This window comes from Acipenser ruthenus, chromosome 5 (assembly GCF_902713425.1).
Source record: "Acipenser ruthenus chromosome 5, fAciRut3.2 maternal haplotype, whole genome shotgun sequence".
Lineage (NCBI taxonomy): Eukaryota > Metazoa > Chordata > Actinopteri > Acipenseriformes > Acipenseridae > Acipenser > Acipenser ruthenus.
Window position 1 is genome coordinate 29,550,680 of NC_081193.1, and position 27,909 is coordinate 29,578,588.

At 36.5% G+C, this 27,909-nt stretch overlaps 1 protein-coding gene across 1 annotated transcript; it reads right to left on the bottom strand.

The window, feature by feature from the left end:
• Window positions 1-663: 663 nt before the first annotated feature.
• Window positions 664-27,703, bottom strand: LOC117402575 (protein FAM83B-like). The gene is made up of 5 exons (XM_034003880.3): window positions 27,235-27,703; window positions 12,290-12,790; window positions 10,259-10,420; window positions 5,693-5,817; window positions 664-4,012 (listed from the first exon to the last, which is right to left on the bottom strand). The coding sequence occupies exons 2-5, from the start codon at window positions 12,731-12,733 to the stop codon at window positions 1,729-1,731; spliced, it is 3,015 nt and encodes a 1,004-aa protein (XP_033859771.3). The 5' UTR covers window positions 12,734-12,790; window positions 27,235-27,703; the 3' UTR covers window positions 664-1,728.
• Window positions 27,704-27,909: the final 206 nt, after the last annotated feature.

Sequence of the window (27,909 nt, forward strand, 5' to 3'; positions counted from 1 at the left end):
ACCAGTCAAACAATCTTAATTACTAAGAGGGAAACAGTTTATATTTTGAAAGTTATAAAGCTTTAATAGATCACAGTATTGTGCATTGCACATCTTTGAAAGACTTTTAGAGTTTAAAATTTAGCTTTGTTCAATTTACATCTGCAGAGGTTAAATAAAATAATAAAACTGGAAAGTGTGTCCATCATGCTAAGTAAATATGCTGTGACGGGTCTGGGTTGAGTTGCTGTAATCAGATTATTATTTTACATGAATGCAGGTGTATCATTGTGCATTGCCTTTCTATCCCACCCAGTAATTCTTTAGCGAATGTACACACTTTGTGAGTCAGCAGGGAGTTGTCTTTCAATTATATAATCATTTGATGTCTAACTGTGGTTCATTCTTTGTTAAATAATTGATAACATCAACATTTAAATCATTTAGTAAATAAGCAACACAAATACAAATGACAATAAGAATAAACCACTGTATTTTTCAGAGAAAGGATTTTGATTAGGTAAGGTAGTCCAAGATTAGTGCTAATCTGGGTCTTTGAAATCAGCCACTGATCTAGCAGCCACAATAATTGATTATGCCTGCAGATGCTTTAGGGAAATTAAAAGCGTATTCAAACAATATTTTAAAGAAATGTTATTAATATTATTTTAGAATTCCGCCAAGTTTTACTTTAATACCCCCCCCAAAAAAAACAAAAGTACACAAAAGAAAATGACACAACACATTTATAGTTTATTTTTATTTTTTAATTATGCAGCTGTTTCTTGGTGGTGCTGTGGGGCAGTGCTTTTCACATTTAAGTATTTAAACAGCAGCGGATCCAACTGGTGTCTAACCTCAGGGCTGTTGTATTCACTCCCTTATTAACATTACCAAGTAACACAAATATTTGATAGAGCAGGGTTAGAAGTTTTAGGCAGAGGAGGGTATTAACATACAAAGGTGTTCATACCGTTAAAATAGACCCACGTCACCTTTAAGATCAAATGGTTTCCTAATTTATACCATGTGAATTATAATGTATAACCTGCACCTTCATATATTTTATCAAATAAATTGCATTTTTTGTGGGAGAGAAATAAATATACATTTTAAACAGCTTTTAAGGCAGAAGAGTACATTAACTAATAGTCTTTCATAGGATTACATTCTTAACTAAAATTGTGCATTTCAAGTACAATGTTAAATTTGCCCCTGCCTGTTTGTTGATACTGTTCAAAGCTATAATAACATTTTGTTTTCCTCACAGGATTTTAATTATAAAAACTAAACTGTCAACCTGGAAAGTATAGTAAAGAATACAGTATTAATACATGGCTAATGGACCATTATACAAGTGAAGCTTTAATTCATGCTTTCTGCTATTGTTCTAGTAAATCATCTAATACCACTACACTATTTTTCCAATAGTTCTATACCATAGCCCACAAGGAAATTAGAATTAGGTTATTTTGGCAACTTTTAATTCTTAATGCATTAAGTGTGCATTCTATATTTCCTGTTGGAAACTGTCATATTTACAAGAAATGGTTGCCTTAGAGTACACATGAGGTAATATATAAATTGTAATTCAGGTACTGGCAAGTTCTTCCCCAAGTCCTCCACCAAGAAAAAAATATATAAAAGCTACCTTTTTCCTTTTTTATTGTCAGACAGTATTATGAATGGTGATAGCTAGCATTGGCAATATTTCAGCATTGGCAGCGTGAGTCCTAGGAATACATTCTCTTACTTGTGTTTGTGAATTAAATTCCCAACGAATCTCTGCATAAACCTGCCAATTTTATTGTCATTGTGTGAATATGTTGGATATCCTGTAGAGGTATGACGTGCAAATGTTGAATTTGTTCTTCCATGATCTCTGAACACACTTTTGTTCTTCTCGGCAGTGTAAATGGCTCCAGTGGTTACAGTCTGTTCTCCTGAATTAGTCGGTTTACTGCTTTGTTTTTCAAATGTGCAGAAAGGCTCAAAACGGCTATAAACCCGTTTCTCACTCAGACGATTCCTCTGGAGTGCTTGTGATACTGCACTGGAGTTCTCATGGTGGATCTCTGGTCCATGATGTACCACAGTGGAGGAAATTGCTGGAGATATGATGGGATTGGTTTTCTGTTCTTTGTCTGTCTCATACTTGAGCTGTTCTGTGCTGAATCGTGGCGCTGACGAATCGCCAACATTTTCCAACAAATGGTTCTCATTCAGCTGAAGCTTTTGATTTATTTTGGAATGTCCAAGGCTATCTATAGATTTGACTGAGTTTGCTGTACTGGTGGAAAGCTTGTTTTTATCTTTGTTTTTTTTATATTTCTGGTCCTCGTCATCAGAAACTAGTGTGTCTGAACTGTCACATATTTTGTAGTTTGAACCACTTTTGCTTTTAGGTGACTTGTCTGTCAAGTTAAGCAAAGATTTAATCTTTTTGGTGCTTCTTTTGAAGAAGTGTGGTGAACCTTCACTTTCTTTGTTCGCTTTTCTTGGGTTTTGCTCTTGTTGCCTGGCATTTGCAAGAGAGGTGACAGACACTGTTCTTGAAGGAGGAGGTTGCCAATTACAGGTTGACAGTGTCTTATTCTCTGCTTCCTTTTTAATACTGTACTCTGAAGTTGACCTTTGGTGATCCAGATTTTGAACTGCATGCCTATTTTGGGTATAGCTGTCACCCTGACTGGTCACATACTTGTCTGGCTCTCTCCTTCCAAGAGTACCATACATGTAACTTAAATTATCTTTACTAGCACTGTAATCCTGACTTGGATTTGGCTCATTAATACTGTGTCTTTTATAAGCATAGCCCTCAACTTGTAAAACATCTGGATTCTTGGCTGACGTTCTACCAAGAGTGGCATACGTAGGGGTAAACAATTCCTTATTGGCAACATAATTCATATTTGTCTTCTGGTCATCATATATCTGTATATTGCGCTTTTTTTGCATGAAGTCATCCTGTCTCATTCTATTTTCTGTTTGCATGAATGGGTTTCTATGCACAGCAGGATAATACATATTGACTGAAGAATTGGCCTGGTTATGTTGAGAGGAGACCTTTGTGGAAGTAGATGAGATGGATGTAAAACTGTTTGATTCTGGCTGCTCTGGTATGGTTGAATTGAAAACAAGAGATGACCGAATAGAAGAATGCATTGGGTACATTTGGTTTTGTTTGGTTTCTATTCCTTCTAAGCCATCATAATGCACTGCAGGATAATCTACATAATCCCCAGACTCTTGAAGTGGAAATTCAGTGTTGTTAAGGTAGGATTCTATCCGCCAGGTTCTTAAGAATGACTTTGTGGTATGTTCAAGGTTTGGCATATTTTGGTGCAGAGTACGGACATGATTGTCAGTTCCATGAAACGATTTTCGCATATCAGAACTAAGGTAAGGTTGGGTTAATCTGCCTTTCTGGAACTGTTCTCCACCACCACCTTGAAATGCATTGTACTTTGACATAAAATCAGTTCTCCCTGGAGCTCCATAACCATAGTTTTCTGCTGCTACATTCCAATTACTTGATCCGAAGTTTGATGCCCTGTTTTGAACATATGATAGGGCTTCTTGTTTCTGTCCAGCATAGCTATGTCTTTTCATGTAGTTACTTGTCTCAGCTGACTGAAGCTGCTGGATCCTATTCTGTATATTCAATCCAGCAGGGCCTGGTCTATAGCCAAATGTTCTTTGTTGATATGTGTCATCGTTATCCATATTCCCCATATTGTTGGTTAAATTGAGCTGTCTTCCACAAGCCTTCATATACACTGTATCAAGAGTATGCCTTAATTGGTCTCTTCTCTCAAATGGCTGACTATGCGAAACATAGGAACACACTGTGTTTGTGCCATTCTGCCATCTTTCTTGCTTAACGTCCAGTGCAACATTCTCTGGAGTGAATATATTTGGAATAGTGGAACGGGCAAACAGTGTCCTAAATTCTTCATCATAACATTCTACAAGTTGGCCTGTGATGACTTGTACCATACTGAGGTTGATCTTCTCAAAGGACCACATAAAGCTGGAAAACAAAGCCTTGTGATGAGCAACTATATCTTCAAAAACATGTTTTTATTTTTATTTTTATTTTATTTAGTAATTACTTGTAATTAATAGTGTTATTTGGTGCGCCTTCCAATAACAGCCATCCTGAAAAAAAACATCTCATCACCAGAATCAATCATGTGCAGACGTAATTGATGTAATTACAAAGAAAGGCCATTAATCCAGTACCCCAATTACATAAAGTACTCAAGTTATCCCCTTTAGAGGTAGTTTTAATAATTGATCAACATGTTGTATGACAACACACTGTGAGTCTAATGAAAAAGTACTCTTCAATAGTCTGAGTAAGAAAGACCACAAAAGGCTGTGAATCCATCTTTGGATTTTAGTTCAGAAAGGGCTGGTATTAATACTTCTAGTCAATCTCCTCTCTGCTGCAGTTCTAAATAGCAGGTTTTGTTTTGTTAGTTTTAACTCGGCCTGAGTCTTCCAGTACCATTATGTTCTCTATCAGATTAGCATCTTGAGACTTGGGAGACCAGATCCTCAGTGTCAATTCTTAAATGGGGTTTTATTCTCTAAATATTGCACTGTTGTTTCCTTACTACTGTAGTAACTTCACTTGGGCTCTAGTTTCTGTGGTCAGCATGAACACTGTTGGCTGCTCTCTCTCAGACTATACATTATTCATGGAACAGGAGGAAGGGCTGCGTGGATTAACAACCGGGATGGAGTGACAACTATGAAATGAAATAGGTGTTATGTCCTTGTGACTAGAAAGAAGACAGGGTTTTCCCTTGCCTCGCGGACAGCCACCCTTGTGGAAGTGAGACCAAACCGATTGGCCTCCAAGATTGGGAAGCAAGCATTACTTCCCCCAAGGGGAAATTAAGAGAAGGACAAAGAGAAGACTAGAAGTCTTCCCGGCTTACGAGCTTACTTAGGGAGGTTGGCACGGCCAGACTTCCGAGGCTGAGCTACAAAGGGAGACAGGAACGCTGAAAGAGAGAAAGAAATAAACATGCACAGAAGGCATCTCCAAAGAGGGAGACTGGCACAGAAGAAAGCAGATTGTTTGTAAAGAGTACAGGGTTTCCCCTTGCCATCCTCACGGGGGCAAGACCGAACTGATCAGCGTCCAAGGCTGGGAAGCAACCATTACTTCCCCCAAGGCACTCAGGAACCTTCCTCTCGGAGGACAAGACCAGCGCTGCTAGGCCTCTAAGTTTGGAAACGAGCTTTGCTTGCCCCCAGAGGAAGACGACTGCAGAAGTGGCAGAGGAGGGGGGGAATGTGGAAAATGAAAAAGCGAGACAAAGAATAAGGTGCACTCCACGATTTAAATAGGGTGATTAATTGACTTTTTTGGCCCTAGCTTTAAAATTGTGCTGTGTCAAACTTCATCATAACTGCATTAATGCATTCTTGCTAAAGACAAGTAATTAAAAAAAATGGGTAAAATGGCAAGATAATTGAATTTGAATTGATCACATTGACTTTTTACATAGGCCTGTTTTTATTCATAAACAAACTTTTTTGGTCTTGTTGCTGGACTCATATTTTTAAACAGCACTCTAAAAAAATAAAACAATACAATAATAAAATATAATATTTAAATGTAGCTATCCTGAATTTGATAAACAAACAAAATAAAATGTCCACCCCAAAGATGTTCTAATAAATAATGCTAATTTACCTGTATGATCCATATACTACTGTGTGACAATCCACCATCAGAAATTTCTGTTTCAGAGCACCATGAAACTTTGCTCCAGATCTGCAGAGATATTCTTGTCCTTTTATTGTCCGCACCCTCATGTTCTGTTTGAATTAAAACAAAGAAACAATCTCCATTAAATAACCGAGTTTACTTTTTGTTATTCAAAATCCCTATTCCCTATCTTCAAAGCATTTATTCATAAGTTATTTAAATTTCATTGTCTGATTTTATGAATATAGTTTGATATTCATAAAACTCTTGTAGACTGTTGTTAAAGAAGCAGTCAACAGTAATGTTCTTTAAATAATGAGTAAAAGCTTTTCTCTAAGCCAAATCCTGTAAAAAATGTTATTTTCAAAATGCCATAAGAGAAATAATTAACAAGCTGACTATGTGTACTGTTGTTACAGATAATTAGTTTACAGATATTTTGTTTACAGATTAGTTTATAGATACTTTGATAATAAATCAGGAAAGGCGAAATGTGTTTGGTCTTTAAATTGCATTAAAAGAGCACTATGTACAATTTTAAATCAATTTTCACACCTTATTAGCAATGCATTCAGACTATGTCACCTACTGCACAAGTACAAGAATGCAGAAGTTTATCAAAAGATATCCATCACAATAGAAAGATATTATGTCAATAAAGTTATAAGCGAATAAGAGATGGATTTTAAAAGCATTGGTTAGTACCCCCTTTAACCCTTTCATGCATGGCAACCTCATATGGGGACCTCATATTGTTCAATTAAAAGTATATTTATTATCTGTCTAAAACTACCTTATGCAATCATGGCTCATTATGTATTAAAAAAAGACAAAGCTGTTTAGTGAAACACTACATTCTATTCAGACCAAGTCTACTGTATATTAGTTATGTTTTTGATTACGTTAACTGGGTATGATGATGAGAACTCACTTTGATTTTTAATATTTGTATTTGTTATATAAACTAAATTAGACATATTAATGATAAATACATATATTTATGTATGTACTGTACAAGTCAAAAGAAAACTTAGTAATAGTATTTTCTGCAATATACCCAATAGATATCAGGACAGAAATGCACTTTCCATGCTGATGGTGGCCTGGCCTTATAAATAATAAATCATCTTAAGAAGATCACCTTCAAAACTCTTTCTTTATTTCATATGTAGTGAAAAAAAGTGTGAATCTATGTGTGTCATAATTACAATTATGGCCCAAAAGCCTTAAGGGGATATTAGGATTAGTTAATAATTAAAGACAATTTGCGTAATGTTCTGTATTACGCTGGATTTTAATAAATAACATTACGACAATCCTCAATAAGGTAATAAATCACAGATAAAGTTGAATATTGTTTAATGAATTACAGTTTATTTGTACTATAACATTGTAATAATGTTCAACATTTCCTTATGGTAGATCAGAATACATTATTAATGTAAAATACCCAAGTTTAGTCAATTCACTACAAAACATCTTTTAAAGGGTTTTATTAAACCTGGTGTGTCCCTAAATCATGTTCAATTTTGCACTAAAATATAATTAACTGTTGCCTATTTACAATATTCATCACAGGGTATGCTACACTATACTCAGAAAGTTTATTCTCACATTGGAACCCGCTTGCCACTAAAGTGTGTAATCCAAATAAGTATGCTCCTCAGAGCAGCAGTAGGGTTTTATAAAACAAATCTTCAAGTTACTTTATTGCTCAGAATGTAGCAGCACCTTCTCAAGGGCGCCTCTTAGCGAGATACAGGGGGACCCATGACCAAATCCAAGTCCAATCTGACTTTACACAGGCATTGCTCCTGTCCAGTGAAATATTAATCAAAGGCTGAAAAGTTGTATTTTTGTTTGTTTTTTATCACTCTACTACAAGCTGTAGGATAAAAGACTGTAGGATAAAAGAATTATTTAGCATGTTTTTTTTTTTTTTGCTTTATCCAGAACTATCATGCACTGCCAGTGCTACATTTTTAAAGAGTTAGTAGCTTCAGAAATAACTTTTTTTCGAGCAAAACAAATATGAAGAGGAAATCCAGGTTGTATATGTTTGTAAACATATTAAAGAGACAATAATTACTTAATACGTGCCTTGCATCAATACAGAAAACACCAAAGAGTTTAAGGCAAGATTTTCCTGCCCAGCCTGCATAGTGTAAACATTTCCTTCAAATGTAGGTCTGTAGGTAACTTTGAAGTGGCCCAAGCTAACAAAGGTCATTTTCAATCCTTCTTATACCACACAGATATGCCATAAAGTTTTGCTTTTGCTTTGTTGAAATGCCATGTAGAAAACTTTGTGTTTCATTCCCTAATCTGCAGATCTATATTTTAAGCAATCTAGTTTCTATTTTGTTAACATACTATCTAACAATACTATATATAAAACAATCAACACATTCATCTTTAGTCTGTGTCCTACAAACTGAGAAAGTCCCTGGTAACAGAACCACATTTTATGATTCTTTTAATTGAAGAGAGAAACATCAACAGTATACAATATTATAAAACTAAAGGATCAACCCGGGCATTCAGGCTCCTGAAACTAGCTTTAAACATTAACCCTAATTTAAATAAGCCTAAAATGATCCAGTCCAAATATAACCCAATATACAGTAACCTCAGTAGCCTCAGGACACTTCACTGCTCCGCGGTCAATTATCTAGCAGGTACCCTAAAAATATAAAAAAAAACGTGCAGCTACGGCTCCTGTTACGTAGGGATAGACTGTCAGAGAGAAGTGAACTTTACTATTTGACTGGCATTCATTTAATACATCACTCCAAGATACCTATGCTGTATGACTGAGGTGTATGCGCTGTGAGCTGTCTGACAGTGAGTCACAGTATTTAACATTAGCACCCTTGACCAAGGTGAGGCCAAGATCCAGGAAACCCTAACCCTAACCCACCACACCCCCGTCCATTGGTAGCCTGATCTAAACAGTTACATTTTCAGATTCTTTTTTTAAACTGTTCAGTTGGCTCCATTCTTTCTTATTGGTATCTTCTAAGGATATGATACACGAATGACGCATCTGTAAGATAGAGGAAATCCTTTATCTTTTATCTTTTATGTATTTTTTCTGTTGCTAACAACATTGCAAGTGTGTGCATGAACACAGAGTAATGCTGCCATTACTAGGCACTTTATAGGTGTGGCAAGAGGTGTCTTGGCTGCTTTTTTCTCAGTAATGAAATAGCCACTGCCAACTATCACAAATAAATATACTGCATCTATTGCGGCTCATTGTGAAATATTGTTATTCACCTGGAGGGCCTGGAAGTGAAATACTTTGGAGAACTCTCCAATGCCTACCGTTACTATATTATTATTATTATTATTTGTTTATTTAGCAGACATCTTTATCCAAGGCGACTTACAGGAACTAGGGTGTGTGAACTATGCATCAGCTGCAGAGTCACTTACAATTACGTCTCACCCGAAAGATGGAGCACAAGGAGGTTAAGTGACTTGCTCAGGGTCACACAATGAGTCAGTGGCTGAGGTGGGATTTGAACCTGGGACCTCCTGGTTACAAGCCCCTTTCTTTAACCACTGGACCACACAGCCAACTATATGTTGGCGCAAGTATGCATTAATACTATGAATTGTTTTAATTCTATAGTTCCTTTCTAAACATTTAAAGACAGGCTGTAACCTGTTCTGCTGACATATTTTCCATCTAGTGTCAACTAACTGACAAATTCCAAAATAATCCAAAGCTCTCTGTTTTACTTCAATATAAGGGATGGTGCGTAACATGTTTGGCTTATACAATAAATTACGTAGAATGCATAGCATCTTTGTGAAGGTGTCGCTTTTTGTGGTCACACAAAATTAGGAATTTGCAGGCAACACGGGGTCAAACAAGAAAACCTAGAAATGTAATTGTTATTGTGTTTTAAGAGGTTGATGTACGGTATGAAAAATACACCAATCAACACAATTGGGATCGGATATTTTGTTGCTGTTTCTTGTTGATATTTTGTTGCTGTTTCTTGTGTATTGCTGATATGTTCTGTCATATATATTCTGTCAGGGCAGCAGTGTGTCAGGGCAGGACTCTTGACCACAGGGTCGTGGGTTCAATCCCAGGTGGGGGGCACTGCTGCTGTACCCTTGAGCAAGGTACTTTACCTAGATTGCTCCAGTAAAAACCCAACTGTATAAATGGGTAATTGTATGTAAAAATAATGTGTAAAAAATAATGTAATTGTATGTAAAAATAATGTGTAAAAAATAATGTAATTGTATGTAAAAATAATGTGATATCTTGTAACAATTGTAAGTCGCCCTGGATAAGGGGGTCTGCTAAGAAATAAATAATAATAATATACCAAACTCCCACATTTCCAACCCTGGTTAAAAACAGATTCAATGACCTGATTCTAATCTGGACTCTGTAAAGTCAAATGGGTTTGAAAAACTCAAAGCAGTCCAGTTTGTTCATTCAGGTCAGATTTGAGGTACATAGCAGCTGCTTTTTTTCTGGTAGTCTTGGGAAGTGTGGTTTCATGGCACGAAATACACAAATCTTACCCTGAGTCTCTGAACTTCAACTTGTTTCTCAGCCATAGTAAGAAAGCTTTGAAACTGCAATTCATCAAGCAGGAGATAAACCGGAACTCCTCGAACTGAAGCGTCTACGATTTCCTTGAATATGTCAACGTCTGTGAATACATCCATCACAAGCGCAATGACCTGTCATGAAACAAACAAACAAAAGTGGTAAACTGAGGGTTCCCCTTGTTGGAAATGTTTATAACAACTCAAAGTTCTACGCAAATTAAAATAATTAGAGGTTATTTTGAGATGTATTGAAAGTAAGGCTACGATTTTGGCACAGTGATTTTTAGTACGTTTCACAGCGAGTTGCAGGAAAAAAACAAGAATTCACAGGAAGGTCATGGAAAGGTCACCAAATAATGTAGCTTTAGCTACATCAACATACACAAGAGCTTTTAAATAGTACATGAAAAACCAATAATATAAAGACTATTGCTTTTGACTGCTGACAAGTTTAAATGTTACTATAGACTACGAAACCGAGCTAAAGGTCTTTTCACACCAACGTAATATTCTTTTTTTTTAGAATACTGTATGATGCAGGCTTTCACTCCGGCTGTGTAGCGAAACAGACGGTCTGAAATAAACTGTGTTCCTATTTCTCTATGCGCGTCCGGGGTAAATGTACATATTTATAAAACTGAATGTTCGGATGCTGCAAGCTGATTGGCTGCTGAGGGGTTTTAAACTGTGCATAAATATAGTTTAATGCACAGCGGAACTTATTTTTGTCTAATTACAGTTCAATTAATAAATTATCAATACACAACGTATTAAACTCACAACGGAGAGCCTGAGTATAGGTTTTTTTTTTTTTTTTACTACTCTATTGTGTCATATTACTTGTTTTTTGCAATCATTTTCACTAAAAGCAGTATATATATATATATATATATATATATATATATATATATATATATATATATATTTACAGTTGGCTAGTTATCCCCTGTCGCGGCCTAGCGCATTGCAAAGCCTGCAACTAAAGTAGCACGTTCTCGGCTGAGTGTACTCTCATTTTAACTAGCTTCAGGCATTTGAGGTAAGTAGCTAGACAGGGCTACAATTAATTATTTTTATCCCGGCTGGGATAAAATAGTATTCTATTATTGTATTTATTGTTGGACATGTTGAAAACCTCCAGTTTAACCGTGTCTGATGGACAATTTTTCCTCCAAAGGGAAGAATATACCATAAAAGTGTTCATTTAAAAAAAAAAAAATAAATAAAAAAGCTTGTTTTTCTATGTATTATTGTGTCCATTTTATAAGCAGGATAACACATTCCAGGGCTTGTGGGTTGTATTTAGAGGTGCAATCGGAACCCTAATTTCATATTCGATTATCGTATAGACATTTATCAACGATAAATTCCAATTTCTAAAAGGACCTATTCCTGGAAAAAAGTAAGTGAAGTAATACCAACCGCACCCTGATCCCAAAGATTTATGCAATGCTTGTTACATACAAGAGCCTATCGTCAATTAAATGATTCACATCTTCAAAAAAACACCCACACATCCACATGCAAGCAGGGATATCCAGGTAGTTTGAATCATCTTAACAAGCTAACATCAATTAAAACATACAGTTTGCAGGTTGTGCGCAAGAACATTATAATTCCAATTGATCAAGTGTGGCACGTGTTGATACAAAACAAGACATTAACAGTATAATCGACAGTATAAATGTATGTGTTAATAATAAATGTCACTTTTTTATAGGTTTAGAGCAGTGTCTTACATTAGCACTACTAAAGAAATGTGAAACAATAACTTATTTTGAATCATCTTTGTTTAAAATTAGAGCCATATACATATTTTATTCCAGCATTATTCTGTAAGAATTGCTGCTGTTGCTGCTTCTTTGGAAAATGGTATATGCCTGTTATTACCTGTAAAAAATGTGAGTTTTGATATGCTGAGAGACATGTGACCTTATTTCTACATACCAGAAGCACTCAAAACTGATCTTAAGATTTGAACAAACAGTAAAGAAGTGTTACCTTTCTTGCATCCTGTATTGATTTTCTTATGACTTCTTTTATCGTAGGGCAATTCTGACGAGGTGGGTGGAAAAACAGATCTACATTGGTCTTGTTTGAAAGCTCAGGCAGAAAACCTGGCCAGCCAAGGTCCAGGTCTGGGGTTTCCACGTCAGACTCAACAGGCCAGTAGGTTCCAGTAGAGGATGAGTCATCATGTATGTCCTCACAGTCATTAGATTGATTTACCTGAGGCTTCTCAGCATTCACTGTGATAAATGTCAGCTCTTCCTCTGACAGAAAATCGGCAAGCCTTTCATTTGTGAGAAATTCCTGATAACTTTGCCGACCTCCATTCACCAAAGCATCGATAGCTAAGCGATATGATTCTTTGTAATGTGGCAGAATATAGTCCTCAGGTTTAAATTCCCCTTTCAAAGAAGACAACAGTGACAAGGATTCCATCTTCACTATTCTTTAATGCAACACATTTATCCCATATCCAGGGGCTAACTTGAATGCCTGCAAACAAGAGTACAAAGAGTAGAACTAAAAGTTAAAATTCCAGTACAAACATTTTTATATATTTGTCACTGTACAATATGCTGTAGTCTTCTATCTGTTCACACACAAGGGTTCCACCATGCTTTACTTCATAAAAAGGAACAGCTGGGAGAAGACATTGGTTTGGATTGTAGTTTCTGCAATATGTCACCATTTATTCTTTACAAATTAATAACATGTCAGATACTCTTGGCTACAGTATCTAATGAGGAAATAATAGATGAACTTCCAGTAATGTGGTTATTACTACATGCAGACCTCTACACATCAAAACTGATATTTAATACTTTAATACTTGTATAAAAGGAGACAAACAATGTATTCGGATAACTGAACTTTTTTTTTTCTTTTGTTGATTTTTTGGGTGATATATGCAACATTCTGAGAAGTGACTCTACATGTGACTTACCTGGCTTATCTGATCAATTATTTCAAAGTTATTTATCTTGGCTGCTGTTTCTAAAGGTTTACTGGTATCTTCGACAACAAAGGTTTGTTTGGATTGCATTCCTCTGTATGTGGGAGTCCTTTATGTGGTATGCTGTTGTAAGGGATACCGTGCAAGCTGTTAGAATAGTAAATCATGTGTGTTTGCCTGAAGAACTCATTTTGAAAAGAGGAAGTCTATTTTCACGTAAATAATTTCTCTTAACTGTGATTTAATTAAACTAATTTAACTTCACTCGCTTTTTGTGTGTGGTTTGAATTAACAAGCAGTTGTCTTTTTTTACTTTTTCCAGTAAACTAGAATCAGTCGAGTTCAAGTTACGGAGGTAAGTAACAAAGTGACCTTGTTTTACAATCACAAGTTTGATTAAAAAACAGAACATACTTTTAAGGGACGTAATTAGGTCTAAAATACTGTAACGATCTGCCTTAAGCGGGTTCGTAGTGGGAAGAAATGCAACCGGAGACAGCGTGCAGTCAAAAACTGCTATTTCTATTTATGAATCCTAATGTTCTTCAGCTCTCTCTCTCTGTTTCTTTTAATTATTGCCTTTAGTTCTCCCTCTGAATACTCACACTCACAACAGCCAGCCGGCAGCACAGTGCCCATTTTTATATCTCCCCATGTCTCCCACCATTGGTCCATTCAAAACACAATATGTAAATAAGCTCAGGTGGTTGGTTCCTTCTCCCCATTCGCTGATGTGCCGCTCCTCTCTCATTCATACAAAAGTAAATAGCCTGAGTGGGCCAATCAAGATGGCACCCACGTAAAAGAGAGAGAGAGCAGCACGCACTCGCCATACATTCTAGCACAGACTCACACCAGGGCATTTTACAGTACAATCCCATCCCTCTCCCCAGTCTCTGATACAGTCCATGTTGCCCGTGTGTGGGCGCGGCTGCCCCCGCCGCTACAATACATTATATGAATTCTATGAATAGCTGTGTATTTTGACAACAAATTAAATGTCCATAATTTATAAATTTGTTTTGATTTTTCACAGTCATCCCAAACGGAAAAATATATCTCTTCCTTGTCTAATTCCAAAGAAACATCTAAACGTTATTGACCACGTTTCATTTGTCCTTGTCTAGAGGGGCGGTGCAAACGCTGCTTAAACTAAACAATCCAAAAAGTTGTTGTAATACTATACTGTACCAGTACATAGATTTTGAGGGGCTAAAGAGAGGTTAAATAACAACGCTATTAACATGCTTTTGATAGTTCGATTGGCTTCTTTTATTATTATTAATTCATTTTACTGACGCATTTATCCAAGGTGACTGTATCACAAGCTTGTCAAGCTACTTATTTGTTGTCTGTATTGTTGTGATATCACCTTGGATAAATGCAGTGGTGTCGTGCTAAATTTTATAGTGCATGTGATGAGATATTCTACATCCCCCGCCATTTGGGTCTCTTCTGAACTCCTCCCTGCGTTCTTTTATTTTACATGCACGCGCCACAGATGGCAGAAAGATTTTACAGAGGGGATACAACATATTATAGATACACTCGTTGCGTTCCCAATATTTTACGACATGGTTCAACTTAGGACAAATATGACTGCGTAGTGCCTTGTACAATCGTGGAATAAGCCACCACCGAAACATAAGTAATCTCACTCTACACATAGAGAAAATATTCCCACCAGATAACAAGCCCAGCAAAAAAGATGGGTACGCACTGTCAAGCACCAGTCTCAAAGCATTGGCTGACACATGTACCACGTGAAAGTGTGTCATCAGTGATGTCACCAAATATGGATTTTGTCCACAAAATGATGTATTTCGTCCACAAAAGTATGTATTTTGTCCACAAAATGTACATTTCATCCACAAAATGATGTATTTCATCCACATAATGAGCACTTTGTCCAAAAAATGTGCATTTTGTGTATTTTTATTTTAAATGATTTTGAGGAGAAAAGATAAAGCATAATTTGTTTTTTGTTGACAAAATGTAAACTGCAAATTCTGTTATGTGTACCAAACTAATTTAGAAAAACACAAAATGTAAATCAGTAAAATAATTTTGTCCATATAAAGTAAAAGCATTTTTTCCTTTTGTGGACACAATGAAATCCATGTTTGTTTGTTTTTTTACATTTTGTGCAGTTGGTTTCCCTTTTGTCCACAAAATGTACAAGTATATGCATTTTGTGCACTAAGGGTCATTTTGTGGACAAAATTATGCATGATACAAACGGTGCCCCATAGAAATACCGGTTTAACAATTTAGAAGGTATATTGAATTTAAATCTGAGTATAATTTAATTAATACAGTGACATACTTAACCATAAAGTGAATAAGGGTTATTGTATATGTTAATATACAACAATTAAACTGATGTTCTGAAAACTACAATGGCAAGATCAATTGTAAAGGAATTATGGCCTGTAACAGGGAGAGACCTGGACTGGCCGTCTGACGCATGCACGATGCTGCAGGAAGGGGACGGCAGTCCCGTGGGGTCTGCCTGCCAGTCATGGCGGTGACACGGAGAGGTGGGGAAGAGGGTGTGTGTGCTTTTCCCCTCTCTGAGTGGCTGGGAGGCGGACTTTAATGGGATTGTTAACCTATAAAGTAACACTCTGTTGTTTCCTCAGATCTGCCCCTTTAAACTGGAACAGCGAGCAAGGCGGTCTCGCTTTGACTACCGAAAGATGGGAGGATAACAAACGCCCGGAAAGAAAAATCAAAGAAAATAATTTTAAAGAAAGAAAGGGAAAAGTGGGGGATCATTGGGCAGCCCCAGTATTTGTTGTACAGTGAGACAGCAGAGTGTAGGACGGAGTCCCGGGTCGTACGGGTAGCGGCGACTGGGGAGATTATTAATTCATTGTTGTTGTGCAGCACATTTATTTTGTAGTTTTTCCTTACTGTGTTTTATTTTCCCTGTTTCTTTTTGCCTTTTTCGTTTTTATAATTTGTGAGCACCTGCGAGTGCCGGACTGTAGCTGAGTATCCTGCCGTGGTATTCCCCGTTGGTTCTGGATACCATAGCTGGTAGCCAGACCACGGACCACAAGCGCCCTCTACGGGCTCAAAGAAATCAGTACACCTCACCAGAATACAAGAGAAAATAATAAAACCGAGCACCTGTGTGGTGTTGTCAACTACCATTTCTGTTTCCCGTGTCAGTGAATACCCACACCCTCCCACACGGCCATATATAAAAAAGGTACCAAAAGGACCCTCCCCCCCCAAAAAAAACAAAAAAAAAAACAACTGAACAATTGAAAAAGGTGCAAAACAAAAACAAAAAGAAAACAATTCAAATTATTTGTGCCAGAGACCCTTATCATGTGGTGCAAGATGGAGCTATTCACTGTGGCTTCAAAGACATTCAATGTGGCAACCATGGCAACCTAACCCTAACAGCTGACTTGTGACATGCATCTGGTCCACAAACATTGGGCACGTTAAGTAACTGAGCCTCTCAGGGTGAGAATGTGCAGAAAGCGCACTGAGCTGGATTTAAATGACTTAACGCTCTGCCACATGAGAGGGCTGAGCGACTTTTAAAATGGCGACTAATAATTATTTGCTTTTTGGTATTTGTGATGTTATGGTTGATGAAATGTAACAAGATGAGGGTGTCACTGGTATTGAATTCCTAAAATCAGGAATGTTAACCATAGATGATGATTTAGAAAATAAATTACCAGCAGCCCGTACTGTGTGCTGGCTCACCAACAAGCAGTGCTGCTGTAGAAAATTTTGTGAACAAGATTGTGCCCGGTTACACAGAATTTGAATTTTAATCTCATTTCCATATGCAGAGGGGCACATTTCAAGTAGGCTAAAGAAAAAACATCAGAACGCTTGTCAGTATTTTTTTCTGTAATTTATGTAGAAGCCATGGAAGCTATTGGCTAGTGGAATTCAGGGAGGTGTTTCTCTGACCTTTCCTTTGGGTGCTCAGGCATAGACTTACAACTCTCTCCCTAGTTGTGCTGCGCTCTGTTGGCTGCTCAAATTCTACACCACATTACTACCTCCCCACAGCCATTAAAAGCGATCTGATTGTCTTAAACATACACCCACCAGTTGCTGTTTATAGATTACAAATGGAAAATAATTGTTGTTGTAGAGGCAGTGTGTAGGGTTCTCGGAGGCAGTAATTGAGACTCTAAAAAGTGCTGTTTATTTCTTACAGATCGCAAAAATGGATAGCAATACACACACAATACTCCTAAACTCTCTCTCACTGAAACAGCACGCAGGCTGCCCTTTTATTTAGCTGTCTCACCCATAGCCTACCCCTCTCACACAACGCGGACCTGGTTGACACACAACACAAACGCATTTTGCAAATAAAAATGGTAATCTCATTCCCCCGCAAGTCCAGCATCAAGCACACATGGTCCCACTTTTCAGTCTCGCTTGACCCGCTGTCACATTATTATACGACTTTTCCATTTATTTTTTTAAATGAGCGATCCGAGCAGGTTTTTTCCTGCTCGATGAAACCCCCATTTCTAATGTTAAAATTCAACACGTGATTTTCCAATATCAATATCAAAGAATGCATAAACAGTACTAAATATATAATTATATATAGAATATATATTACAAAATAGTTCCATTCTTTACAGTACATCGTTCAGCTGATCAAAGGAGCTAGTGAGTTAAAACATTCAGCTGTACCTGTAGAAACAAAACTACTACTGACACTGTGGACACTTGGAAACCAGGAGTCTTTCAGATTGATAGGAGACAGCATTTTATGATATCTGCAATGTCTTGTCCTCTATCGCCTCAAGTATTATTAAGTGGCCAAGCATTGATAATGCTGTGTTAAACATGGCAGCATTTGAAGAAAAGTGGGGGTTTCTTGGAGTTGTTGGTGCAATTGATGGTTGCCACGTTGCCATAAAGGCACCAGAACATGAAAAGGACAGCTATTTTAATAGAAAGGGGTTTCCTTCTATTTTGCTGCAAGGAATTTGTGACAGAAATATGAAGTTCATTGATGCCAATGCAGGCTGGCCACGGTCTGTGCACGATGCGTGTTTTTAGAAACAGTACAATTAGCACAGCCATGGAAAGTAATCAACTACTTCCTCCCAATGGGCATATTCTTGGTGACATGGCTTATCCTTTGGAGACCTTCCTTCCAACTACTTTCAGGAACAATGGGCATCTAACAATGAAGCAAACTAGATACAACTATTTGCACAGTTGTACTCGTTCGGCCATTGCACAATTAAAGGGAAAATTCCAGCGCCTTAAATATTTGGACATGTCAAGAACAGACATGATTCCAAAAGTAATAATTTCTGCTTGTGTCTTGCACAGCATAATTATTGAAAGAGAAGGCAATATTAATGTTGTCCAAGAAGAAGCTGGGGAAGAAGACAGCGGAAATAAACATATTGGCAATGCCAGTAACACTACTGCTGCATTTAAGTGGGATAATATCCCTGAACGCCTGTAGTGTGGCAGGGTGAAAGCCCTGCAACAAGATTTATATATAGCCTACGCCCTACAGTATGTGTGTTGCGATTTGTAAATACATTGTGATTAATTAATTAGTAAATGTAATTGCGTGATGCTCCCAAGGCCATGGTGGGACCTCCTTTTAGAGGAATAGCACATGCTGTTTTCACATTTGATTTGTTTGTAAATGTGTTTGTGTTTGCCTTTTAATACGCTCGGCGTATATATCCTCCGTACCTTACCATTGTGAGGGGCACTATAATTTATTATTATTATCAAATAAAACCACAAAACCACCCCTATTTCTTAAGGTTATCCTTCAAAATATGGGTAAATTCCCTCAGCAAATTATTCCTTTCATTTAATATATCCAATTGTTTATTAGCTGTTTCTATTAATTTATTACATTTTTGGTCACTGTCCTCTTTTCTTTCATTAGCTTATTTCTTAAACCATGACGATGGGCTACTCTGTGATGATCTCCTCTTAGATTTTGAGGGGGGGGGGGGGTTGGGTGATACTGATGTAGATGGTACTGGAGGTTCTTCCTGCAGGTTCAGGAGTTGCTACTGCAGCTGAAGGGTGTTTTTTTGTTGCAGCAGCATCGTCTCAAACACAGCAGCTGGTGTTGTTGTAGGATCTTTACCAAGAATGTCATTCATTACATCAAAATATGCCCACGTTTTTTTTTTTTCCTCTCCCGGTTTGATTATTGTCGGATACAGTTTTGTAAGTTATTTTTAAATTTCACAATTTTTTGTCACATACTACTGAACTTACAAAACTGTATCCAACTGCCTGAATGTTTAATGCAATTTTGTCCCAGACACATTTCTTCTGGCCAGGTTTGTGGAATTGCTGCTTGTTAATCTGGACCTGTTCTATCATTTGGTGAGTGCTTGACGTTTGATTATTTAATTTTGAACTACAACCACTCTATATATTGCGGGTGTCTGGGTCCAATATAAATCCACTATATATCGAGGGCTGCGATATAGCGAGAGACCCATAGAAAAACAAATAGGCTAACAAATACTGTACAACCACTCGTTTTATTGGGGCTGTCGGGGTCCACTATAAGTCATCTACGCAACCCGCTTTTTCGTATAAAAAGCAGCATACTGTTTTAATATGTACTGCAGAGGGTAATTGCTTCTCATCAACTTAAGTCTCCAATTAATTTCACGAGTCTTCCTCTCCTTTCTCAAATGCACAAACCCACTGCATTGAAAGAATCCATTCTCAACATTGCTAGGGAGCTGACGTCACTGCCCTGTGACTTTTGCTGCCACAAGTGAACACCTCGTTGGCTAAAATAGAAACTGCTTCAGCAAGTAGATATTTAATTTGCTTTGTGTAGAAACCGCTTCAGCAAGTAGATATTTAATTTATTGTGTGTGTATATGATTACAGTACAATATTAATGTTTTGTTTTTAATTGCTTTGTGTATTTTTGTTTGTGATGTGCAGTACGAAATAAAATGAACAGTAATTCTAAGTGAAATTGTTTATGTCTATTACAGCTAAGGCATGCACAGTTGAGACTGTAAAAATGGGAAGCCAACTCCAGGACCAATATATCCGAATCCACAGTATAGCGAGGGGCAATATAACAAGGGGTGGGTGTACTATTATAACAACCTTGCCTTGCATAAAGAAGGAAAAACATTGAGTGAAATAGCTTGCATCACTTGATTTTCAAGGTGTGGTATCCGAAGCATAATCAACAAGTACAAAGAAACATAATCTGTAATTGACAAACCCAGGGCTGGAATATCCAAAAAGCTGTCTAACAAGGATGAGCAATACTTGAAGATAATATCCTTAAGGAATAGAAAGAAGACAAGCGTTGAATTGACAACAGAACTGGCAGAAGGCACAAGTGTCGTTGTCCATCCATCAACAGTCCAAAGCACTTTTGACCATTGTTCCATAGTCCAATTTCTGTGTTTTTGTGCATGTGTTAGCCTTTTAGTCTTGTTCGCTTTTCTTAACAGCGGTATTCTTACTGCAACACATCCTTTAAGTCCTGATTTCAAGAGTGACCTTCGTAGTGTTGATTTGATGGACAACGACACCTGTGCCTTCTGCCAGTCCTGCTGTCAATTCAGCACAGTGCTAATCGTGTAGCACTGAAGCACAACACGCTTTGAAACTGATAGTTTCAAATCCGACGCATGCCAGACCTTTTATATTTACATATTTAAAAAAAAAGGTTTTGCTCAAAAGAGTCAACTTCCCAATGTTTCAGTATGTTTACATACCTTTGTCAAGGGGAAGTGTGTTTGAAAACAAACAGTGGAGGTTTTTATAGGCTTTGGATGTCATGGCAATACCTTACATGTGCTCTTAGAGGTTTTAATGTCCTGTAATGTGTCTATAATCTGTTTATGTCTACTATGTACCAAAATGTCAGCTAAATTTGCATCCCTTCTAAAAGCCACAATCGGCGCTTTCAGAAATATTTTTTCAATTTTCTCTGAATTATGAAGTATACGTAAATGCTTCCAAACTATGAAATGTTGGGTAATAATTTAGAATAAGTCATTATTAATGGTACTCTTTTAACCTTCTTTTTCCTTTTATTATATTTTACTTAGTATTTCATTTCTATTGAGTTTGTCAACTTTTCTCAGAGCTTTCTCAATAATCTGTTCTTTATATCCTGTTTTAAGATTTATTTTTAATTCCTTTCTCTGTTTTTATAGTCATTCTCATCAGAACGGATTATTTTTATCCTTATACCCAGTCCTTTAGGAATGGCTCTTTTTGTATGGGTAGGTACAATCGGTTTTGACTAAAGATCTGTTTTAATAAATCCTTGATCAAGTTTAACCAAGGTATCTAGGAATTACATTTCTGATTTTGTCCACCTTAGATCTACTGAAATATGAGGATGGATATTGTTTGCTAATTCATGAAACTTGAAAAGAGATTCCTCTCCATGTGCCATATTCCAAAAATGTCATCCATGTATCGTATGTATTCTAAAGGTTTCTTGTATACTTTACCCAATAACATATCCTCCCATTTAACCATATATGTGCTTGCAAAATGCATGCAACTTTGAGCCTATTGCTGTGCCATCATTCTGCTTGAAACATTTATAAAAAATATATATATTTTTGCAGGCAAGTGTTCCATTTTAAAACAGAAATAAATCATTTAATATTAATGATATAGACATCACATGTTGACAAAACAAGGTAATTGTCATTAAACTCAGATGTGCTGTAATATACATATGCGTGGATAAAAGTGCCTGGGGTCTGCAAAAAAATATGTTGGGAGAAAAAGGAGAAGGACATTTTTACATTACTTTGGTGACTTATTTCTTTTACTGTATGATAGGTATTAACTTTTTTTCTACATTTCACCTAAGTGTGGGAACTACAAATTAAAAGTGAAATGATGCTTTTGGCTGATTTACTTTTGCTGCGCCAATACCCTGGAGACACATAAACTATCCTTGCTGTACAAAGAGTCTGGCAGTTCTTGCACTTCGCTGATAACTTGGCGTGAGGAACTACCGTTCCAGGTCTTTGTTCCAACCATGTACTTGATTATTCATTGGACCAGAAAATGACTTAGCCTTACACACATTCCATGTTTTCTGAAAGTCCAGGTCTGTTAAAACCAGCTCCTTTATCACAAAATACAACCAATGAAACCTCTGACCTGATCCTAATGCACCTAACAACCGAATTAGAAATATTAAGCAAGACTGGAAGCACCTACCACTGACTGCTGTAATGAAAACATATTTCTATTCTTTCAAACCTGTTTTCCTGCACTCTGCGATCCAAACAGACATGTTCTTGTTAGTATACTGTATGCTTTGGTACTACTTACAATATTTTACAGGACAAAGCAGAATGCACATTTTCAACGTTGGTTATAAGTTGCCAACTTATATATGCAAAACATTGGTAGTTTTTTCTACAACTTAAAGGAAACTGCCTTTAAAAAAAAAGGCAGTTGAAATCACTAGATATAGGGCAACACAACCCTTAAAAGAGTAACTTCAGAGGCAATTCCCTGCTCTGATATGTTTACATTGCACTGTATTAAGTAAATATACTGTATTTTACTGTAGTTTCCCTACTATAAATGCTATAATAATATGTACTTGTATATTGATGTGTTCCATTTAGCATTCTAATTGTTTTTTCCCAGTTTTATTTGAATTGGATATATGTGTATTGATAGCCATGGTTGGAATTGACCTAGCTGTAGTTAAAAAAAAAAAAAAAAAAAGTTAATCATCAGTTTATTAACATTTTTGTTTTTCTTCTGTGACCTGAGCTACAGCAGAGTTTGTAGATTGCATTAATAATGACCTCCTTCTACTGCAAGTTGTACCAGGAGGGTAGTTTGTGTACCTGCAGCCAAAACCTTCTTTAACAAATGTATGTAATACAATTTGGAAAGCCAAAAATGTCTGGTTTCTAGTGAAGTTGCATGCACAGAAGGGAAGCACTGGAAGAACAGAACAAGATTCTGGTTTAATAGTGCTGATTATTGCAGTGTGTGTTTAAATATTTATTTCACTACATGGTGTTTTAACATATTTTTTAAAAAGCTAAAACCATGTAGCTCATCTGCTATTGCTCTGGGAATATCCACAAGTTGAAAAGCATCTGTGCTGTATACAGAATTATATGTTTACCCGCTTCTGGCCTGAATAGCAATTTTGTAATCTGATAGTGACTTTAAGGACTAAATTAAGTTTTTGGGGTAAAATGTTGCAGGTTTGGATTAGGTTTATGCATGGGTGTCATTTCATAAAGATTCGGTGGGGGGGAAGAGGGCAAAGTTTGGTCCCAAATAGCATCATAAATGAGAAAAAAACAGGCAGTAGTTGGGCCAGTTTATAACGAAATAGAGTGCTGCACTTTGTCAACATCGTTCTTATGCTTAAAATATACAAAATGTGCAATGCATTAAGTCTTATTTTTATAGTAATAGTGTGTAATGTTACAGTCGTTGTTTTCACTGAAACATTCATGTTTCAAAAGTGGGTAAAGGCTTTAACGCTAACCGAATTGCTCGGCTGCCAGCTTCCGATATCCCAGTTAAGTAAATATTTCAGTTACATACTGTAACTTCTGCTACATTAAACAAACAGAGGCACAACATTTTTTAAAATCATTTTACAGTAACAGCTGGGGGGGGGGGGGGGGGGATGTCATGTATTGCATGGGCTTTACAAAAAGAGGCTAAATAAGCACCACATTCCTGTGAATGTCGAAAATAGAAATATGTAGCAACGTTTAAAATAACATGTTTACACAGATAATCACGAATAAAATGAAATAAAATTGGGTAGCATCTCGCTTTTATCTTGACAAATTTGTCAACACCAATCTGTAAGTCTAATGTTTTTCCTTTCTCTGGTTAGCTCACAATAATCAAAACATTGCTCAATCTCTCATCCCAAGTAGCTGTACGCTTTCACGCAGAAAAATAACCTTTCATTTGCCAAACTAATACCAACATTTTGTATATCATTTTTATGCTGCTCCCTTATGAAAAATACAACGACGAGTTTATAGAGCAGCAATGCATTTTGGTACCATTCTAAAACTACTACAATGTGGTGCACGCTTTTATTGGTGTTTATATTATATTCTGTGAGAACGGCAATACCAAATACATTATATATATATATAATGTTACCCTCGCCCAAATCCTAGATGTATACATCCTCGTTAGCCCTGCTCTGAGGGGAAATCACCAGTCCGACAGGGCTCTATGGGAAGTGACGAAGCAGAGGCGGTGTGGAGAGTCGGAGGGTGAGAGAGCCCCGGGTAGATTAGCGAGTGCAAAAGAAAAGTCAGTCGGCGTGGTTGTGGCCAACAGCAACCCTGCAATTGTTGTTTCAGCATATTGTTTTTTTTGGTTTAACTGTTTGTTACCTTTCAGGTTTTTGTCAGTGTATATATTTGAAGAAAACTGGAATTTAAAGAAATGACAAAATCTAAAATTAAAATAGGGTAACAGCAGTGCCCTAAACATGAGCCTAAATGGTACCTTTCCTTTAGAGCATGTATAAATAACTGTACCTGGGCATAAGCAATGTTAATAGTTTCTTCCACAAGTGAATCCCTCCTTGTTGTCTCGCTGGGTTTAATTTCATCCATTTTCCACCTGCTGTGGCAATCATCTGACATTTCCCTTTGACTCATCATGATAGCAATAACATTATATTATTATAGAAATAATAGAATGCAATGTAATTCTGTGTTGTCGATATAATCACTGGACAATGAATGATCAATAAAAAATGAATGAATGTCGCCGATGACTTAAGACTCCGAACGCAAGATATTACGTCACATAGAAACCATCGCTGACTTCATTCCGTATCCGTGTTAGATTAGAAAAGAATGATGTTTTGAAAAACATATTTTATTTGTTTGTGAAGAAAACTTTGACCATCTATATGTGATTATATTACAGTATGTGTCTGGTGGGGGTCAAAAAGTGGAAGACATAATGTCATACAGATCATCTGATGTTGGGGGGGGGGGCAAACCAAAGTTAGGGGGACAACTGCCCCCCCTGCCCCATAGCAAATGACGCCCCTGGGTTTATATATTTTTATACATTTACAATTACTTTTGGCACCCAGAATGTAACATTTCTCAGAAATTTCAAAACATACATCTCTGAATAATGTCAAAACAGATTAATCTGTACCTTATACTGTACCTTTTCTATACATATACATTACAAATGCAACATACATTTACAAGTTGATATACCTAACTACAGACTGTGGTTGCTAAATCACTGAAATCTCAGCAATGAGATGAGCTCTTCTAAACCCTTAGTTTATGTTAATCTTATCCAATCCTGTTGATAAATATTTTAATACAAAATATTTATTTTATATAATAATTATAGTAGTTATAGCCATCCCTTTGAGAATGTATTGATTTGAAGTTAAGAATCTGACACATGTTTTATAAAGTATAGCAATTCTGATGGTCACAATCATGGCTGTAACTAGCTATAAGAACAGTTCTTTGTTGGTTTGCTGTGCAACATAGATTTGGAAGTTAAATAGTAAATACCAAGCAGTCAAAAAAATACTGCCAACTATAGCTTGAAACTTAAGCTTGACCTCGGTAGAATGTCATCTCTGGTTATGACACTGGTCACAATGCTAAGTAACCCCCCCTCCCATATTAACGTATGTAGTTATAAAATAAACTTAATTTAATTAGTAGTAGCTGTAACAAATCGACACAACTTTAGCACGGCATATTAAGGAGTCCCTTTCGTGATATGAGGGAATCTTAACAGAAACATTAAACAAATAATGACATTTAACCATGCTTGGAGATTATATATATATATATATATATATATATATATATATATATATATATATATATACATGACCAGTAGCCCACTCCAGTTACGTCTACTATAAATCTGGATGGCCATGATTAGCGAAGTAAAATTGGAATGTTTCTGTAATATCATTTGAAAATGGTATTACAGAAACAGCAGTGTGAAGTAGTGGTTAGGTCTCTGAACTCTTGACCATAGGGTCGTGGGTTCAATCCCAGGTGGGGGACACTGCTGCTGTACCCTTGAGCAAGGTACTTTACCTAGATTGCTCCAGTAAAAACCCAACTGTATAACTAGGTAATTGTATGTAAAAAATAATGTGGTATCTTGTAACAGTTGTAAGTTGCCCTGGATAAGGGCGTCTGCTAAGAAATAAATAATAAAATATTTCAAAGTACTTGTAAACACCTCTTTTGATGCATGCATTGTTGGTACATTCTCATGGTACATGCTATATGAAAACATTAGAATAGACCCTCGTTAATTACCATAAAATGACACACACTGGGGTGGCACTTACAGTAGTCTTTTTTTATAAACCCTTGTCAAAATCAAGGTCAAGGTATTATTTTTCAGGTATGATAGTGCAACAATTATAGCGTGCTACCTCTATTTGCATCTAAAACATGAATAAACTGTACAGTACCAAAGTATTTGTTTCTAACGCCCACTAAAAAAATAATAAACAAGGTTTACACATACTCTATATATTTGATTTGAAGACTAATTCAACTTTGCAATGCACAGAATGATAACGTGTTACTTTTATAGAAACTCTTATCATCAATACGAACGATGAACGGAAGTTTTCTACTTAAAGTAGGAAACAGTTTTATAAATATAACCTTTTCTGTAGTACAGCATGCACTGTGATTTTCTACAAACATTTAACTACAACCTAAATAATAAAATTAGGGCAGAATATGTTTAAGATCATCATTGAGGTAAGAATAAACATGAACAGTTTCATACTGTATTAAATCAGAAGATAGTATGGCACCAGACAAATCTTTATGTTATAGACTTGACCGTTGTAAGATTTTATTCCTTAAAACCTAATGTTTTTAAAAATGAAAAAAAAAGGTTACAAACAGTAACAGTTCAGCCTTGTTATTTAAATTATAATGGGTTCAGTAAAACTTACTTTTTCATGCTTAGTTGCCGACAGAGGTTGGTCTCCACAGGTGGATTACCGATATATAGAATGTTTTGACCTGAGTAGTACAAAAAAAAAAAAAAGTATGCAAATATAAAAACATCTCGTTTTTCACCTATCCAGCAACAAAAGACTAAATCTAGGTGGTGTCACTGCAAAAAAAAACTATTCAGTATGGGTGTGGAAACCAGTTTCCACATGCAAATAAATGCAACATGAAACTTGTTGAGGCTGGAAACTGTGCAGAACCTGTTTGCAAAAGGAAACCACGCCTTTTCAAAAAGTGGAGGAGCTCAAAGAGCATTAAAGATAACAGCAGTGTGACGGATTACAAAGGCCCCACAAACTGTGGCTGACAGGAAGAAGACATACAAATAAGTTTTAAAAAATGCATATTTGAAAAATTAGATACAACAAAAAGCAGCATCTTGTTTTTTTATGTAATAGTTTGTGGTCTTGCTGAATTGAAAGGTAAGCAATAGTGCACGACAGCAAAGGGGGCGTGGTGATATTAGAGTATATCACACACCCTGTCGATCTTATAAAATGGCTTAACTAAATTGAAAGTAGTCATTTTTTATTTAATATCCTTCAACCTAAAACAGAGCTAAGAAAAAATAGTTCCATAGGATATTTTTTGAAAAATAAAACCAAATTAACAAA